This window comes from Petaurus breviceps, unplaced genomic scaffold, assembly GCF_028583685.1.
Source record: "Petaurus breviceps papuanus isolate PSGF00001 unplaced genomic scaffold, PetGlider_PUasm1.0 181, whole genome shotgun sequence".
In the NCBI taxonomy this organism is placed as follows: domain Eukaryota; kingdom Metazoa; phylum Chordata; class Mammalia; order Diprotodontia; family Petauridae; genus Petaurus; species Petaurus breviceps.
Window position 1 is genome coordinate 17,331,413 of NW_027185784.1, and position 18,848 is coordinate 17,350,260.

General features: G+C 37.6%; 1 protein-coding gene across 1 annotated transcript in view; it reads left to right on the plus strand.

Annotated features, from left to right (window-relative positions):
* The first annotated feature begins 547 nt into the window (after positions 1–547).
* Positions 548–18,848, plus strand: part of LRGUK (leucine rich repeats and guanylate kinase domain containing) — a 127,847-nt gene continuing 109,546 nt past the window's right edge. The window contains exons 1-5 of the mRNA XM_069087259.1: positions 548–867; positions 4,877–4,984; positions 8,786–8,867; positions 12,660–12,760; positions 15,404–15,485. Of these exons, the coding sequence (XP_068943360.1) occupies positions 637–867; positions 4,877–4,984; positions 8,786–8,867; positions 12,660–12,760; positions 15,404–15,485 (604 nt within the window). The 5' untranslated portion in view covers positions 548–636. The remainder of the gene's footprint in view (positions 868–4,876; positions 4,985–8,785; positions 8,868–12,659; positions 12,761–15,403; positions 15,486–18,848) is intronic.

Here is an 18,848-nt window from a genome sequence, read left to right on the forward strand (position 1 = left end):
CTTGGGGCTTTAATGGGACTGAGGGTTGGGAAGAGTATCTCTAAGATAGGCAAAAAAAGTTGGAAAGGGAAAGATAATAAAAGGGGAAGAAATGTAGGGAGGAAAATTAGTGGGAGAAGAAAAACAGGGGAAGGGAAAGACACAGAAAAAAAGAGAAAAACAGAAAAGACACAGAATGATGGAAAGAAATGATCTAATTTAAGTGTTATGTGACTTTAAGGTATCGAGTCTGTGAGGTTGGGGGGGGGGGAGAGAGAGAGAGAGAGAGAGAGAGAGAGAGAGAGAGAGAGATTGTTAGACTCTGATAGAAACTAAGAGAAAGATGAAGAAACGAAGAAACAAAAGCACAAGCACACATACAAGACACAGACAAAGATATAAGACAGAGAAAGAAGCAAAAAGAGTGATGGAAATACAGGGAAAGGGGAGGAGAGAGAGAATGGGAGGACAGGAAAAGAGGTGGATCGAGGGGACTGAAACTACAACCCCCACAATCCCTTGCGGCTTCCCCCACTCCTCCGCGGTCTCCAAGGCAACCGATACTAAACAAGATGGCCGCCTCCGGGACTGTATCCCAGTGACACATTTCTCCACCTCTGGGGCTCCCTTAGGGAGCCTTTCTCGCCAGCCGGAGTCATGTCGTCCCCCGAGTTGAGATATAATCGGTCTTCGATGGTTACCAGTTTCCCTTTGGGGCAAAAGCTGCCAAGCGGCTTCTCCAGCGTCTCTTTTTTCCTCCAGCAACTCTTCCACAATGATCCTACGCTGCGTTTAGGCTTCGACGACGAGGAGGAAGCCGAGGAGGAGGACAACGTGGAGACTGAGGAGGAATCGTCCGAGTCTGAGAAAGAGATGCCAGTGGTGGAGGTGAGCGTCCTTCCTCCGCACCCACCTGGGCCGGCCCTGAAACAGGAGCCCAGGCAGATGTACCTCTTCGCTTCCCCCTTTCCCATGCCCTCTCCGGGTAAAGATGCGCCCCCGGAGTACCCCCGTCCCCACCCGGGTACAGATACACCCCTCTAGTCCCTCCCGTGCCCTCCCGAGTACAGGTGCGCCCCCCAGGTTCCCTTGTCCCCACGTGCCCTCCTCGGGTACAGGTGCGCCCCTCAGGTTCCCACGTGTCGTCCCCTGGTACAGGTGCTCCCCTCTGGTGCCTCTGTCCCCACGTGCCCTCCCCAGGTACAGATGCTCCCCCTGGTTCCCTGTCCCCACGTGCCCTCCCCTGGTACAGGTGCTCCCCTCTGGTTCCTCCATCTCCACGTGCCCTCTCCATGGCTAAATGTGCCCCTCTGCTTCCTCCCCCACTGCCCCCATGCCCTCTAAGTAGACGGACGTGTCCCCTGCCCCGGCTTCTCTTTCCCTCCCTGTGGGAAGATGCTTTCCTCCAGTTGCCTTTCCACTCTGGCCAGATGCACCCTTCTGGTTCTCCCTCCCCAACGTGTTCTCTCGGTGGCCACATGCACGTCTCCCCAGTGTCACCCCTCCCCCCAGATACTCCCTTCATGGACAAACGCACTCCTCAGGGGCCCCCCTCCTACGTGCCCTCCCAACATTCCAACCTATTCCTCCCAACATAACTCCCTCCTGCTGTCTTTACCACCACCACAGTCCCTCCAAGACCAGATACGTCCTGCTCCTTCACATGTGTCCCCCCCCTCCAAGGTCAAATACCTCGTTCTGCTCCGCCCCCCCTCCACTCTCCCTACATAATCCTTCCTTGGCCAGATATGCCCCTTGGGTGTTCTCTTCCCAACTCACCCTGCTTTGGCCAGATGTGCCTCTGTTCCACCACTACCCCCAACTCCCCTTTCCACAGTGTAGCTTCCTAGGGATCCTGGGCCTTAGGCCTCCTCTTCTGGCTTAGATGGGCATTTCTGTGGCACCTTCCCAGTCAACACCAAGGCACTCTATGCTTCTCAGTCCTCCTTGTTCATCACCACTATTCCCTCCTGCCTTATTTCTTTCACTTAAGCCAGGCAGAAGCAAAGCTAAAATATTCATTGTTTGTCTTTGACATCCCCATTTCTCCACCTTTACCCTCCCCTTTGAGTGCCACCTGAGCTCTTAGTGGTTTGGGGAGTGCTTTTTCTTTCTCTGTTATTTGTTAAAAAAAAAAAGAAAAAGAAACAAAAATCCTCTGCTCTCTGGGAAAATGGGGAACAAGGCCATTTACACTAGAGTGTAAATGACTGATAAGTCTTAAGGTTTAACTCTTACATCAACCTTCAGCAAAGGAATTTTCGTGTATCTTGCTAGTTCCATGGATCCGAGGGATCATTAAGGGAGTCACATTGCTATTTACTTTAAGGCTACTACAAGATGGGTCCTACTTTTAACATTCCTTCAAATCCTCTCCCTTTTAAGCATCACCCATTCCCACCCGTTTCTATATCTCTTCCTATCAATCCCTTTAGAATTGTCCTCTTGTCTTTAGCTCTCTATCACAAAACTTTCACAGAATCTCATAGGTCACATGTCAACAGGTGTTTCCCTACAACATTCCCAACCAGTGGGTTCTCCTTCCTACTCTAGAAGAATCCCAGTGGCCCCTCCATTACTTTATTCCCTTCTCTTCACTTTTCCCTCTTTGTACCCCTTTATCTTTAACAGTTGCATTGTTTTTTCTCTATCACAAACCCCCAAGAAATCTCATTCCCTTAATCGGTTCCTATTCTCATGAAACTTTTTGTTGCCTTCTGCTGCATTACTTTTTTTCATTATTTTGTTTTTCTATTTCTTTCTCCATTCTCACTACTAACATTCCTGCTTTCATTATCCCCTTTTACCATCACCCTATTTTACTCCCATAACCTAAACTTTAGTCCCCTCTTTTACTGCATTTCAGCTCATTTGCACAGTTCCCTTTTGTGTCCATTCAAGGATAACCCCCCCAAAGTTTTTCTGTCCTCCCTTTCTATTGGCCACTGTGTATTCGAAGTCAGTGCTGTAGATTAGCAACTTTTTTCCAGTTTCTCTTTCTCCTTGTGATTCCCCCTGCTATTCTTAAATGTGATATCTGCAAAACTGCCACATTGTTTTGCAGGTTTAAGATGTTTGTATGGTTTCCATCAGGGTCCACCCCAAAGGAATTCACAAATGAATCACCAGTTTACTTTATTATTCTTCTAATTAACATCTGCTTTTCCTCTATGGGGTTCATTAGAACCGTTGTTAATCTGTCTTCTGCATGCTATTAACAAACAGAAAGAGTTTGACTTTAACTTGATATTCATTTTTGAATGATTGGATTTGTATGTAGAGATTTCTTTACTATTCTGATTCTGATATAGAACTGATTAAGTTATAAATATTCTCTAATTTTAAATTTTATTTTGACTTCATTTCAAAGTCAAATTAGTAATACATTTACATTTTTGAATAAAAGATTTTAAAGGGAAGCCCTTTGGGCTTTTGGGTCAGTTTCCCCCAAATTTTAACCTCATTATTGAGAGTAATGGGATGATGAGAGTGACAATGATTATGTAATAGTTCCTCGGGGGTCTAGAAAGTATTAGAAGACCAGGGGTTTTAAAGTTAAGCATTTTCCTTTCTACTAATCATGGATTTTAACCATTAGTGCCCACCACAGTAGAAGTTTTGCTAAATTGAATTGAATTGCTACTGTGTTGGGTTAATTCATTTCTACCATCTCTCTCCCCCAATCTTTGCTTCCTCACCTACTGATCTACTGAGCACAGTTGGTGGGTTAGCAAGCAGCGAGAATAACGAAACGGGGGTGTATTCAATAGTCTGTTTATTACAGAATCATTTCATACAGTGCCAAAGATATTAGGAGCTCACAGTTTATATGCCCCCCAGCAGAAGGTCTGTGTGACCCAAAAGAATGCAGACAACGTAAAAGGACCCTCCTTTGATCTTGTTTACTATTTACCCTTGCTTAAGGTTAGTGATTTATTAGGGCAATATCATAGGACCATGTCCAGAGGCATACACAAACAAGATTACATGTCCTCCTGCTTATCTGCCCTGTAACCTTCCAGATATTTGTATAGGAGAGGGGAACATTCCATCAGTGAGGCTGGGAGACCCCCGAAAGTTCTCTACACTAATTGACTCCAAAACAAATATAGATTGTAAGAAGAATAAAAGTATGAACATTTTCAATCCTAATTTAAGGTTGTTGGGAGGCTTTGTGGAAAAGATAAATCTTGCTAGCATAAGCCTAAATACAATTCTAGTACGGGAGCAGATAACTTGGTCAATAGGAGATTACCAAGTTAAGTGGGAAAGATCAAGATTTTTCTAGGTTTGAAGTCAATAACCCAGAAATGGGTAGTTGTTTTGGTCTGGTGAATTGTAAGGGACATACTTGTATTGTGCTGGTACACAATAGAAGGTTCTGAAATCTTACTAGATACTGTATTACTTTGACCTCTCCAGGACCAGGGGTTGGGTAGTAGCTGGCAAATACTGGTCCATGACACTTTGGGGCCACTGTACTCTCTGCTAAATTGAAACATGTACCCATCTAGGGATATTTTTGGAAATGGGGAAAAATATTTTATTCTAGAGGAAGAAGTTAGTGAAATATGTACATCAGAACCTGTTTTCTTCAGCAAAAACACCAGAGACATATTTCTTAGATGTAACTATGCATTCTTGTTTGAAGCCAATCACTATCTGCACATTCTATGACAATCAAGACAGTAATTTCATTAGTCTATATGAGCGGCATGCTGTATTTACATGACTTCAAATAAAAGTGAAATGACAACATTTTCTTGTGGGCTGTACGGTTTTGGTACTTAGTACTGAACATATAACATAGGTGCTAGGCCTATCTAGGAGAGTGCTGTTTCCTTTTGTAATTACATCTTTATCTTTCTGGCTTCCTTATTGTTTGTTTTCTTTTCAGAATGAGTTTGATGGAATACTCAGAGAAGAAGCCGTGGCTGAAGCACTCTGTAAATTGGGCCGCTCAGGCCCTGGTACTGAGCAAGTTTACCTCAACCTGTCATTACCAGTGAGTATAACAGAATGCCAATGATTGTCAGTCTGTGTAGACCCAGTACACTAAACCTATTGGCTTCTTAAGTGTTCTCTGATATTCATTGATTTGGTGATGACTAGAACCTACCCCAAGTCCCAAACCATTTCATCTGGGTGGAAATTGATGTTTAACAGCTTCTCATATAGATGCCAGACTTTGGGGCATCTCCACCATGTTTTGATTATCAAGGTCCCAAGTTCCTTTACTATTATTGCTCTCACATTTATGTCTTTTCATGATAAGTATTAATGCAAGCCCAACCCTCTTCTCAGGGGGAAACTGAGAGAAACTTCAGCTGCTACAATCCAATTAGGTTAGGCAATATCAAACAATCTGATATTCTATCACTTGCTTTCCATATTGGTGCCTGGTGCTAGTGTAGCACTATGTGGGTCACTTTCACCAACAGTAATAGGCCAAGAACAGTGTGACATAATTAGAATTCAAAAATACTATGATTCTATGTCCAAAATTTCTCTCTGAATCCAACTTAAAATAAGTATTTTGTATTGAGTTGGGTTATTTTTATGTGTCAAGGTGATCCACCTTTCCAAAGAAAATGCTGCAAAAACACAGGTTTGTAAAGATTTTTTTTTGTGATTCAGCAATTTTTAGCTTCTGAATATCATTCATATTTAAAATTAGTAACAGAATATGATTTAATCATATAAAATGATAAATAAAGACTAATCGGGGTACTTCAAGTTTTAGTTTTGTTTCAAATCAAATTAATATCCTGGAAAAATATTTTAACTTTTTGTTTCAGAGTATTATAAAATGTTAAAAAAAATTTTAAATAAAACTAGTATGACTTAGTGGAAAAAGCATTGGGGCAATTTGAGTTCAAATCCCAGCTCTGGCCAGGTGTGGTGGAACACACCTGTAGTCCCTATTTACTGGAAAGGTCCTGAGGCTGTTAGTTTGCTTGAGTTCAGGAGTTTCAAGCTGCAGTGAGGCTAACGTTGATTGGATGTCTACACTAAGTCTGGCTCAAATAAGATAAACCAGATGGTGTAAGAAGGGGCTGACTGGGGCAAGTTGGAAAAAAAGGAACAAGTTAATGCTTTATGCCGATCCATATTGGTGTTGGTGAAAACATTTCCAGGATAGGCAAGGCAGGATGACCCAGTCTCAAAAAAAAAAAAAAAATCCCAGTTCTGCCTTGTTCAAGACTTCTCTGGGTTCTGTATCTAAATTCACTAATCTGTAAAATAAAGGAATTGAGGTATATTACCTCCAAAGTTCTATATAGTTACAAATCCCAGGATACTTTTGTTTTCTGAACAATGAATGTACAAAGTATTGTTGGAACATTACCATAGCACTATGATTGTGTTTCATAGTGGAATTCATTATAAGGTTATTACATCTTAAACCTCATTTTGGAAGATTTAATGCAGCATTAAAAGGCAGATTCACCCACAAGTCAATCTCATGGCATGTCTTCTGAAGACAGCATTATACCAAGGCTTGCATGTATTATAATTATAACTGAAAAACATTCAAAAAAATTAATCAATCAACATGTATTGATCTTGCTATGTGCACATAGCACTACATATATATATATATGGGGATGATAAAGAATTTTAGAAGTCATTATATTCTCATTCAAACCCCTTTCAATCAATATTCTACTTCTATCTTAAATTAGTCTGTAGAAAACCACAACAATCCTTTCTATCATATATATATGTGTGTGTGTGTGTGTATATATATATATATATATATACATATATATATTTTTTTGTTTGTTTGTTTAAAGCAATCAGGGTTAAGTAACTTCCTCAAGGTTACACGGCCAGTTATTTTTGTGTAGGTGCTGAGTATCTGAGGCCAGAACCGATCCCAGGTCTCTTGACTCTGGGGCCAGCACTTTTACTCACTGCGCCACCTGGCTGCCCCCCTTTCTATCATATTTTAGCTAGATAAAACTTATTTTGTCACTAAATTTCCTTCATATTGGGCACTATATGACTTATTTTGTCTTAATTTTTGTCTTAATATTCTCTTTTCTGTATTTGGCTTCTTTAATGGATCTCATTTTCAATTGTTCTATCCCCTTCTAATAAACATTCTTTTTTAAAAAAAATAAACTTTTTTGTTGTCTTTTTTTTTTTACATCAGCAAAATTTCCTCCTCCATGGAGGACTATCCCATATAAAAATAATATTTTTCAAGGAAAAAAAAGAGAAAAAATTATCAAAACTGACTAACACATTATAAAAGTCTGATAATATTAATTAATCAGTCAACATTTGCCTATTATGTGAAAGGCATTGTGCTAATTGCTGGGGATACAAAAAAAGGAGGGAAAAGACAGTACCTGCTCTCAGAGAGCTTACACTATGTGCAATGTACTACACTCATGGACCTTCCATTGATGGGGTAATGGGACCTGGACCCCTAAAAGGAAAAGACCATGTCTTGAAAGCAGTTCAGTCCCTGAACTTTCCCACACAACCCAGTCTACCTCTGCAAAGTAGTTGGGAGGATGGGGGAGAGATGTCTTCTCAGCATTCTTCTTCTATTTGAACATTTTCAATAATAATAACTCCTAGTTAGTTTTATTTCTCTGGTCACATCTGCCATCATACCAAGGACCCCAGATTCCCATGTCTTTTCTGAATAGTCTCCCTGTGTACCAGTTGGAAGTAGAAAAGGTATTGGTTGTGGGGTCTTAGAATTGGGAGACAGCCTAGAGGTTCAGTGTTCTCCTTTTATAGATGAGGAAGCTAAGGCCCAGTGAGATTAAATGACTTACCCAGTATCACACAGTGAGTTTGTGGCATGGATAGAGTTAAAAACAGGTCTCTAGCCTAGGTCAGGGTTCTTTCTATTTGCTACTAAAGGGAAAAATTCTGCCTTGCCAGAGAATTATTGGTTCAAATGAAAGTAACACTATATAAATGTCGTGCTATTAATCGCTTCTTGGTTAGGCATAACATCAACCCCATGTACCTATTATGTATGTGCCAGTCAGTGTACTAAGTACTGGAGATATTAGAAGTAAGGATGAAACCCTTCTTAATCCTACTGAGCTTACATTCTAATGGGGAATGTAACAGCACATTTAAAACTATATACAGTATAAGCATAAAGACAATAAATACAAATATAATAAACAAAGTCATTAAATACCAAAAAGTTTAGGAGGGCACTAGTATCTGGGGGGAGTAGGATCAGGAGAGCCTTTCCTGCAGAAAGAAGATGGCGCCTGATTTTCATCTTAGAGGAAGAGTAGGGTCAGGAATGAATGAATTCTTGGCTTGGGGGACAGCCAGTGAAGTCCCCATACAGGAGATGGAGTCTCATGTGCAGAGCCAGTGAGATTGGGGTAGGATTGTGTAGCACTTGTATTTCCTCATGTTCATTACCCTAATTTCTGGCTTATTATTTATTTTTATTATTCTGGATTATATCTTACATTTGTTTTATGCTAAGAATCTGCCTAATACGCAGTTGCTTTAGCTGTCTTTATTAGAAACAAGTGACTTCTTTGCCCACAACCTTCAACATTTTTATTCTAATTCAGTTAGCAATAGTTTTCTTCACATTTATTTTGAATTTTTTATTTGAATGTTGCTTTTCTTTTTTTGAGGGTTTTTTACTGAGTACACATTGTATTTCTTGTTAGAGTCTGGTGTCTTTCAACATCCACCTGAAGCATAGGCCTGATTGCTTTGTGCCTGCCATCTCTTCTTCCCTTGTATTATTCTAAGGAGATTACCAAACCAAAATTATATTAAAGTCTTTTTTACTTTTTCCCCGCAGAACTCTGACTTAATAGATGTTTCCATTCTTTGTGGATATGTTCACCTAGAGAACTTGGAACTGTCACACAATAAAATTAATGGTATGTAACAATTATTCTAGTAAATTCCTGCCTAGACTGAGCTACAGAGAATTAAAATGGTTTGCTGTAATATGTAGTTAATATCACAAAGGTTCATTTTAGTGATGGCATCAATCAGTCCCCATATGGTTTCTCTGCCCTAAAACCAAAAGACAGAGGCACAAATCTACAAAAAGGATAATGTTATGGTATATTTGTGGTATTGTAGAATTGTATTTACTCAATTATCAGAGATTCAGGTGAAATTTTTGATGTATTACCTCCTTTTATGAAGTTGATTATGCCCTGGGGTTTAAGCATTCTGTTTTCCTTTCCTACTTTTCACTAATCTTCAGTAAAGATTATACATTCCTTTTATGCTTCCTTTCTCCTTAATAGGTCTCTATCTTAATTTGTTCTTTCATATCTCCATCTTTTTCCTGGATGGCTATATCTAATCTCATTAGTTGAACACTAGAAACCCAGATTTTTTTCTGTATGTATAATTGCTCCCTTCCCTGTTGATGTTATTTTTTTCAATTCCATCTTGAACTTTTCTTTTTTCTCCTTTTCTGTCTTTCATGTATATGTGTATATATGTATGTATATTATGTACATGTAGCACATTGTACTACTCTTTCCTTTTTATTAAAGTGATCTTTAAGTGCTACTGCTGCTTCTTCCTCCTCCTCTTCCTTCTTTTCTCTCCCCCCACACCTATGCCCTTTCTTCTTGATCTTGGTTGCTACTTCTACTATCCTGTACATTCTGTATATTCCTTGTCTTCCCCAGGAGATAAAGCATTGTTTTTTTTTTCTTCCTAATATTTGTATGGATTGGGCTAGATAGCTTCTGAAGTCCCACCTCCCAACTCTCAAAATCTGCATTTCTATGATCCATCAATGCCTATCACTGATGACGACTTTTTAATAGTCTCTCTTCGTGAGTTGTTATGACTAGAAATATCATCATCACACCATCAACCTGGCAAGGAGCTTCTAAGAGCTTCCAAGACTGGTCTTCAGATGGAAGATGTACATCCGTCCCCTGGGTCATACCTGAAGCCTTTCTAACTTTGTGGGTTCTTTAGAGATGGCATCCTGATGATATACATTTCAAGAATTCCTATAAGGTTGGATATAGGACTTCAAAAGAAGGCTTTATTCCCAGTAGTACTAAAATAGATATCATTCATTTTTGTCTAGATCTTTGTTTTCATTGGGGTGGGATACTCTTGGAATATTACTCAGTTCACTGATACGAATCAGCAACCCTGTTGTAATGTATAATTTTAGAATGTTGCCTAGGGTACAGTGTTAAATGACTGTGCATGGTCACATTGTCTGAGGTAGGACCTGAATGCTGGTTTTCTTGACTATGGGGCTAATATATGCCTCTCATGTTTTCCTTATAAGGAACAACAACCCAGTTCCCTCCACTTTTTCTTACTTTGATGGTACAAAACTTGCTTCTTTCTCCTTTTTGGCTTGGTTTCTCAGGCTCTTTTCCTGACTTCTCTTCTTTTCCTGTGATTAAAACAAACTCTTTCTATTCATTGATGAAGAATCTATCTGAGTTCTTTTGGATCTTTCCTTAAGATTTACTTTTTTTGGAAACTTTTTAATGAGAACATATAGATGACCTCACATTTGTGTATTTTGTTCCACGACACCTTGTGAAAGAACTAACAGATTTTAACCAAATTTGGCATATGGCCATCTGCATTCTAAAGATCATAAGACCTTTCTATCAGATGTGCAGTTGAAAATCTCCATGTGTGTTGTCTCCCTCATTATAATGTTGAGAACAGCAACTGCCTCATTGTTCCATTGGATCCCAGTGCCTAAGCACAGTACTTTGCCCATAGTGACCACTTAATAAATGCCACATTCATTCATTCATTTATATTAGTAAGGACTAGCAAGGTACGATTTAGGTATGATTTATGGTTCAGTCTACCATCTTGGAACAAAATAATAGCCAGTATAAGTATTCAGATGGGCATATCTCGTTCTTTAAAAAGCATTTGAAGGGATTTTGATGACATATGCTCTATCATTAGAGTGTCAGGAAGTTGGTGCTTCATTTTATAACTTGGAAACAAAATAATGATAAATGTTTTAAACAGGCATAGCTTTTGAATTTTTTAATAGGTCAATGGAATTTGGTATGCATGTAGAGATGAGAAATAAGTTTTTGCACTCAGTGAAGTAATAGGATCATAGATTTAGAACTAGTAGGAGTCATAGAAAGTATGAAGTCCAATCTTTTCAGTTTATAGATGGAGAAACAGTACATAGAGGTTTGGTAACTTGCCGAGGTTCTTAGAACCACTAGAAACTTTTTCCTTTAGAAAGTTTTGTACATCAGAATCGGTTTATGTGATTTGGTCTGGGAGCCATTAAGATTCACAGAACTTAGAGCTTGTAGCAATATAGTAATCACTGAAATCTGGAACTTGAATTTTACAGATTTATAGAACTAAGACTCAGAGAGATCAAGTAATTTGTCCATGGTTACATAGCCACAAAATAGTAACGCTGAATCTAGAGACCAGATCTTTTTTTTTTTTAAATCATACTTTACTAAAAACATTGGGGCCATTTACCAAGAGTTTCGTCTTCTTTCTTCCTCACCTTCTATCACCCACTTGTCTTCTGCTACTATTTCATCTTTCCTTCCATCTCACCTAATGAAGTAGCCCTTCTCTTTGCCAAAGCCTTAATAATAATGATAACAGTAACAATAATAATAATGAGGAAGAGGAGGAAAAAGAGGAGGAGGTACTTGGGTTTCAAACCCCAGCTCTATCACTTTGTAAAACGGGGGCTTACATTTGATGATCCCTTAGGTCCCTTCCTTAGATTTCTAAATTCTATGATAAATAATCATAAGAGACTGTAGACTGACTGACTAATTGATCATGAACCCATGTGAGGGAATTGGAGCGTAAAACCATGCCTGGTTGAGCCAGGACTAGAATACACATCATTTTACTCCTATTGTTTTTTTTCCCCCTCCAAATCATGTTGCCAATGATGTTGAATCCATTTAAATTTTGTGTTATATATGAAGATGAGAATGTTCTCATGAACAAATACTTTATGCTTTATTTTTAAAGTTATATGTGACTCAAGTGAATAAAATATAGTCTTTCTCCCTTTGGAATTAAAGTACAAAATGCTGGCTTATGACCAAATATAAAGTTTAGGTGAATATTTTCACAAAATAGAAACTAAAGTAGAATTGTAGAATTTATTAAAGTGACCATGTTAAATTAATAAGATTTAGGATTTGGTGACTAAATTCTGAGGTATTTATAAACAAAATTTATTTTAAAAACAGAGGTTACATTCATTTCTATTCTTTCTATAGTCATCAGTTGTTTCAAGTCTGGTTATTTGGTAAGTTATCCAGAAATGTCACTTCTCATTCATCTTCCTCCTGCTGCTCTTCACAAGTAATAAACTATGCTTGTCAGAACCTTTGTGAATTATTGAACTGGTTTAGGGGAGAAGATGATGAAACTTAAAACAATCCATTTGCTATTTTTAGTTTTTCTGGTCAAAGGCTGGGTGGAGGAAAAGGATAAGAATATTGGCTTGTGTGAAGTATTTACATTGTTAAACATATATTTGAATTATTCATGTATTTTGGGGGGGCAGAGCATCATTGGCAAAAGTCTGACTGCTTGCAATTTAATTATTTTTTAAAAAAGTTTTAGTTGTAATGTTTACTGCTGTTAATTGCTTTTGTCTAATTTTACTTATTTCATTGGTTTAGCTTGTTCTGTGTTCTTTCTTCCCTTCTTAGATTTGAGCTGTGTTAGTTACATGCCTTATCTCATAGAACTCAATGCTTCTCACAATGAGTTGACTACTTTCTTCGGTTTCAAGCCACCTAAAAATCTCAAGGTAGAATTTACAACTGTGCTGAATAAATATATTAAATACCCTAGTAGATTTATATATCAAATTAAACAGGTAAAACAATGCTGAAGAGACATGAGAAATTAACTTTAAAAGATTCAGATTTTAGTGGAAAGCAAATGCAAGTTTTTGGAGTGACTAACCATGTTCAACCTTTACATATTCATAAGAGTGAGTCAATGTAGATAATATGGCTATTAGCCTTTGAGGAGGAGAAAATAGAATATTATGTATTTCATTTATTTTGAAGAAATAAAGATATAGACTAGCATGCCAATTGACAGTATTTTTAGAAAAGTCTGCTAAAAAGTAACAGGATGATTTAAGGCACTCCTGAAAAAAAGATGTTCTTCCTTTCTCTGAAATTCAAGAATTATTATTATGTATTTTTAAATTGGAGCAGAAACAATTGCATATCAATATTGAGTTCTGGAAAATCTATTTAGCATAGAAATTTTCCTCAGAGTTCCCTTAAATACCCTCCTTGTGTAACTCAATTTTTAAAATTATCATTGACTCTTTTTTGTGAATTTTCTTATAAATCTATGTAAATAAATGGGATAATATATGTAAAATAATTTGTAAACCATAAAGTGTTACATAGGTGTTAGCTATTATTATTACATAAAAATTTCAAATCTGGCCATACCTCGACATGTACTTTTGCAGCCCTAAAGCATAGATTGCATTAGGAATTTTATAAAACAGCTTGATATGCTGGAACATGTATAATTAGCATTCTGTCACATGACTCCATTTCTTAATGAAAAATGCTTCTATGCTTTTGAACTTTGTATGGCTAATCATTTATGTGAATTCATGTTTGTATGATACGGACATAAACTATTACTGTCTATTTCCTGGGGTTACATTTTATTTGTAAAACAAATTAAATTGTGAGTTTTAGATCTAAAGTTCTTTAATAAGACTTGCAAAAACATGGAAATCTATTTCAAATTCATTCTACTATAGCATTCATTCACTTATATTACACTTTCCTGACAGAATAGCAGTCTCATTGATTTCCTCCTTCTTGCTTAGTAATCACTCAATTATTATCAGTCTTGTTATTTTTTTCTTTTTAAATAATGTTTATTTTTTTTAAGATGAATGCATCAGATTGTTATTCCCCTATACCCATAAGACACATTATGTTCCTCTATGGAACCATTATGCACTCTGGGGAGGCCACTCAGTGGTCACATTGATCAGGCAGTTTGTAGCCTCCCTTGTTGATACCATTGCCAGTTCTCCCAGACCCTGACAGAACTTTTTTTTTATCCTGAAATATGCCCTTCACTCCTTGGCAAACCTCCTTAGAAGCACATACCACTGAAGGTACGTACCCTAGTATCTTCTCCCAAAACATTGGGTTCCTATCCTACCCACCATGAAATCCCCAAATCTTAGAGGAATTAGGAAGATTAAAAATATGGGCCCCTACAGAGACTCCCCCATCCCCCAAATGGCTAGGCCATTACCCATGAAGTACTCAGTCACACTGCTGAATGAGGACAGTAACTTGTTCCCCTGATTCTACCTGCTTGGTATGCCTTCCTTGCTTCCTGTTTAACTTTCTCAACTATATGTTTCTTGGGATTAGAAACTGCATCTTACACTTCTTTGTACCCCTCTAAAACGCCTAGAATTGTGTTATGCACGTACCTAGTAGGTATTCAGTAAATACTTTTTGATTTGCATTTGATAGATTACTTTCTTCTGGCCCTCTGCTTCATAAGGATTAAAACTAGGCTCCAATGCATATCAGAATGCTTTAGTATTACCCCTTAAAACCTCTGTACCAAATATTCTTGAGGATATAAAATTAGCCATGGTCTTTGACTAAGGTACATTTAATACACATGCTGAATAGATGTGTGGAGATAGAGGATAAAAGAATCAAATTAAGGAGAAATAAAGTCTCCAAACCTTAGGTAGTATCTTCTAGTGAATCATTTGCCATTTAGTTGAGAATGAATACATAGCAAAGACTTTTCTTGAAATAGTTATGAGAAAGTTCATAAAGTGGGAGGATGTAGCTTAAGGTATGGATAAAGCCAAATTCTTCTCATCTTTAATATATGGACAAATTAATTGAGACAGGGATTGAAAGGGGAAAAGAAAAAGGAAATCAAGATATTCATATAAACTAAAAGGATAGAATTTAGGGACATTCAGAGAAAATGAGATAAATGATGCTTAATAGGAACAGAATGAAAGAGTTTCCTGAAGGATGAATACAAAAATTTAATATGAATTTCAAACACTGAGTTATCCCATGGAGGAATTTGATTTAGTTGTGTATGTAAGATCGCCTATGTCAGTGGTCAGAACTCAATGGAAATTACATGTTCCTTGGACTAGTCAAAAGATGAAGGAGAAAGGGGTCTTTTAAGAGATATTTACAAAGTTTTAGTATTGAAGATTTTTTAATTAATTAATAAAATTTTAAATTTGCCTTTTAATATTAATAAATACTAACAAAATTTACATTTGTAAATCATTAAATCTAAATAAGACTATTCCTATTCATTCTTTATGTAAACATCTTTTCCTTATGCTTTGTTATTGTAAAAAGATGGAAGGATAAGCAACTTAACAGCAAATTGGTGTCTTTTTTTTTTTCAGAAGGTGGATTTTTCATACAACAAAATCCCGGAAATGAATGATTTGTATGCATACACAGGGCTCAGTAAACTAATACTGGATAGTATCCTTTGGAATGGATAAAGGGAATATTTTTTGATAAGAGATTGATCAAGTTTGCTAATTTCTTATGTGTCTTTGTGATACTGTGGTACTCAACAAAATTTTTCCTAAAGATATAGGAATGACATTTCAACTTATTAAAACATTTAAAAAATAAAATGTTGAATGTAGGTATATTTTTAAAGAATAAAAGTTTGAGTCAAGAGTTATGAAAATAATATTATTAGGGAAGCTGTGGATCATACTCATGATGTTTATTTTTATTGTTATTTTAGCTGCAGGATTGGAAGCTATGTTTTAAACTAATTGTGATTTCTTGTTTTCTAGACTATTGGGACATACATGCTAGATTTTCTTTTTCTTTTTTTTTTTCCTTGCTTTTTGGATGGCAGTTGGGGTTAAGTGACTCTCCCAAGGTCACACATCTAGTAATTGTGTCAAGTGTCTGAAGCCAGATTCAAACTCAGGTCCTCCTGACTCCAGGGCCAGTGCTCTATTCACTGCGCCACCTAGCTGCCTCTAGATTTTCAATTATTCTTATATGTGGAAATATGGATTTAAACAATTCTATTGCTATAATACCTTTTGTCAGCAAACTAGTATTGTCAGTAGTTGCTACCTGCCTGAACTCATAATGTGAAATCCTTCTAACTGTGGTGCAGTGGATAGAATGCTGGGCCTGGGGTTAGGAAGACTCATTTTTGTGAGTTCAAATCTGATAGTATCAAATCAGATACTTACTAGCTGTGTGACCCTGGGCAAGTCACTTAACCCTGGTTGCCTAAGTTGCCTCATCTGTAAAATAAGCTGGAGAAAGAAAATGGAAAACCACTCCAGTATCTTTGCCAAGAAAACTCCAAATGGGGTTATGAAGAGTCAGATATGACTGAAATGACTCAGCAACAGTTTCTCTAACCCACTTCACTCCCTTTTAATCAATCCTTTGTATCACCATCAGCCTAGTCTTCCATATGCATAGGTTTGGTCGTGTCTCTCCTTTGCTTGAAATTCTTAAGTAGCTCCCTTCTTCCTCCCCCTTCCCCCCCCCCCCCCACACACACGAGGAGAGCTCAGCCTCCTTCACCCTTCACAGTCTGATGTGGCTTAACTTTCCAGCCTTATCCCACACTGGTCCTCTTTCCTTCTTTTACTTTATATTCCAAGAAAGCTGAACTACTTTATGTTTTGTATCTCTGTAATGAATTTACTGTGCAGTACTGTGTTATGGTTACCTATGTTTGTGGTGTGCTAGAATTTTAATGAAATCAGGAACTGTCTCTACAGCCTAGCAAATTAGTCTGTACACAGAAGGTACTTGATAAGCGTTTAATGAATATGAGACCAGCCTAGCAGGAATGGAAAATGTTTGGTTTTTTTAAAAAATCTATTTATTTATTTATTTATTTTTAAAGCAATCAGGGTTAAGTAACTTGCTCAAGGTTACAGGGCCAGTTATTGCTGGGTGTGGTGCTGAGTATCTGAGCCCGGATTTGATCCAGGTCATCCCGACACTGGAGCCAGTGCTCTTACTCGCTGAGCCACCTGGCCGCCCCTTATTTTTAATATTCATTAAAAAATTTTTTGAGTTCCAAATTCTCTCCCTCCCTCCAGCTCTCCCCTCTTCCACTGAGAAGACAAACATTATGGTATCAATTATGTTTATGAAGTCATGAAAAAAATATTTTCATATTAGCCGTGTTGCAAAAAAAAAAAAAAAACAAGAAAAATTTAAAAAGTGAAGAAAGTATGCTTCAATTTGTACTCAGAGTTCATTAGTTCTCTCCCTAGAGGTGGATAGCATTTTTCATCATGAGTTCTTCAGAATTTCTCATTGTATTGATCAGAGTATCTGTGTCTTCCTCAGTTGATCATCATTACAGTATTGATGTTGCTATGTACAATGAGCTCCTGTTTCTACTCACTGCATTTTACATCGGTTCATGTAAATCTTCCCAGGTTTTTCTAAAAACATTGTTTCTTACAGTGCAATGGTATTCTATCACAATCATATATACCACAATTTGTTCAGACATTGCCCAGTTGATAAGTATCTCCTCAATTCTTTGCCATAACAAAAAAGAGCTGCTACAAATATTTGTGTACATATAGCTCCTTTTCCTTTTTTGATCTTTTTGGAGTAGAGATCTTGTAGTTGTATTGCTAGATCAAAGGGCACGCAGAGTTTTATAACCCTTTGGGTTTAATTCCAAATTGTTTTCCAGAATGGTAGACCTAGTTTACAACTCCTCCAACAATGCAATAATGTGCCTATTTAGGAATGGAAAATTTCTATTGAGGAGTAATGGGATAAGGCAGATTGTAGAATATTTTTGTTGTCAGGCTAAGAAGCTGGGACCTTAAATGCTAAAAGGCATTGGATCTTTTGGAGTGATTGAACTAAGTGGTGTTTTAGGTGCTGACTGTAATGCTTAGAATTTAGGTAACCAAGAAAATAGAAATGGGAAGATTGGAAGGGATAGCTGGTTTGGGAAAAGGGAAAAGACAAACTCACTGAGAAATGGTCAGTAATGGGAGGTAGATTTGGATATACTTACAATTAGAGAGTAGATGGAGAAAGAAGATACAGCCAAGAAGACACATGAGCTCTCAGAGAGGTAAGGGGCTAATAAGGAAAGTACAGGGCCAGAGGATGGAGAATTTTAAGGCATGAATAGTTAAAACTGAAATGTGCTAAAGAGGTCAAGGACAAAGAGAAAGGCAATTGGACTTGAATAGGTGACCTAGTGAGCAGTTTCAATAAAGTGGTGGAAAGAAGGAATAAATAGATTGCAAGAAGTTGGAGGAATGATGGGTGGTGAAAAAATGGAGTCAATGAATGGGGACCACTTGTTTGAGAAGTTCAATAGAAAAGAAAGGGAAAAAACTAAGATATTTTTATCTGGCTTTAGAGACAACAGACTCAAATGAAGGTTTTGCTTTTGTTTTTTGGAATAAGAAGGGACCTGAGCACTTTTGAAGGGAAAGGGAGAGGTGCCAGTCGAAGAAGAATTTGGATTGTTCCTTAATAGAAGATTGGCATTTGTATCATCTATTATGGTAGGCATTTTAATACTTCTTCGGATGATACAAAAGTGAGAAAAATTTCTTACTGCTCCTTCAAGAAGACTGAGAATATCACCTTCTGTACCAGTAGTAACTAAACTAATCTAGGGGTAAGGTGTATGGTGAGACCTCTCCTGAGCTCAGAGGTTTGGTGGGAAAGCACATGACATCCTCAAATAAACTATTAAATTAACCAAGGGAAAATCCATTGCTAGGAAGGCAGCAAAGAAATATTGTGATCTTTCTTCCCCTTCTGATTAAACAAATCACATTCTAATGTAAATGTAGCTGAGCATTCAAA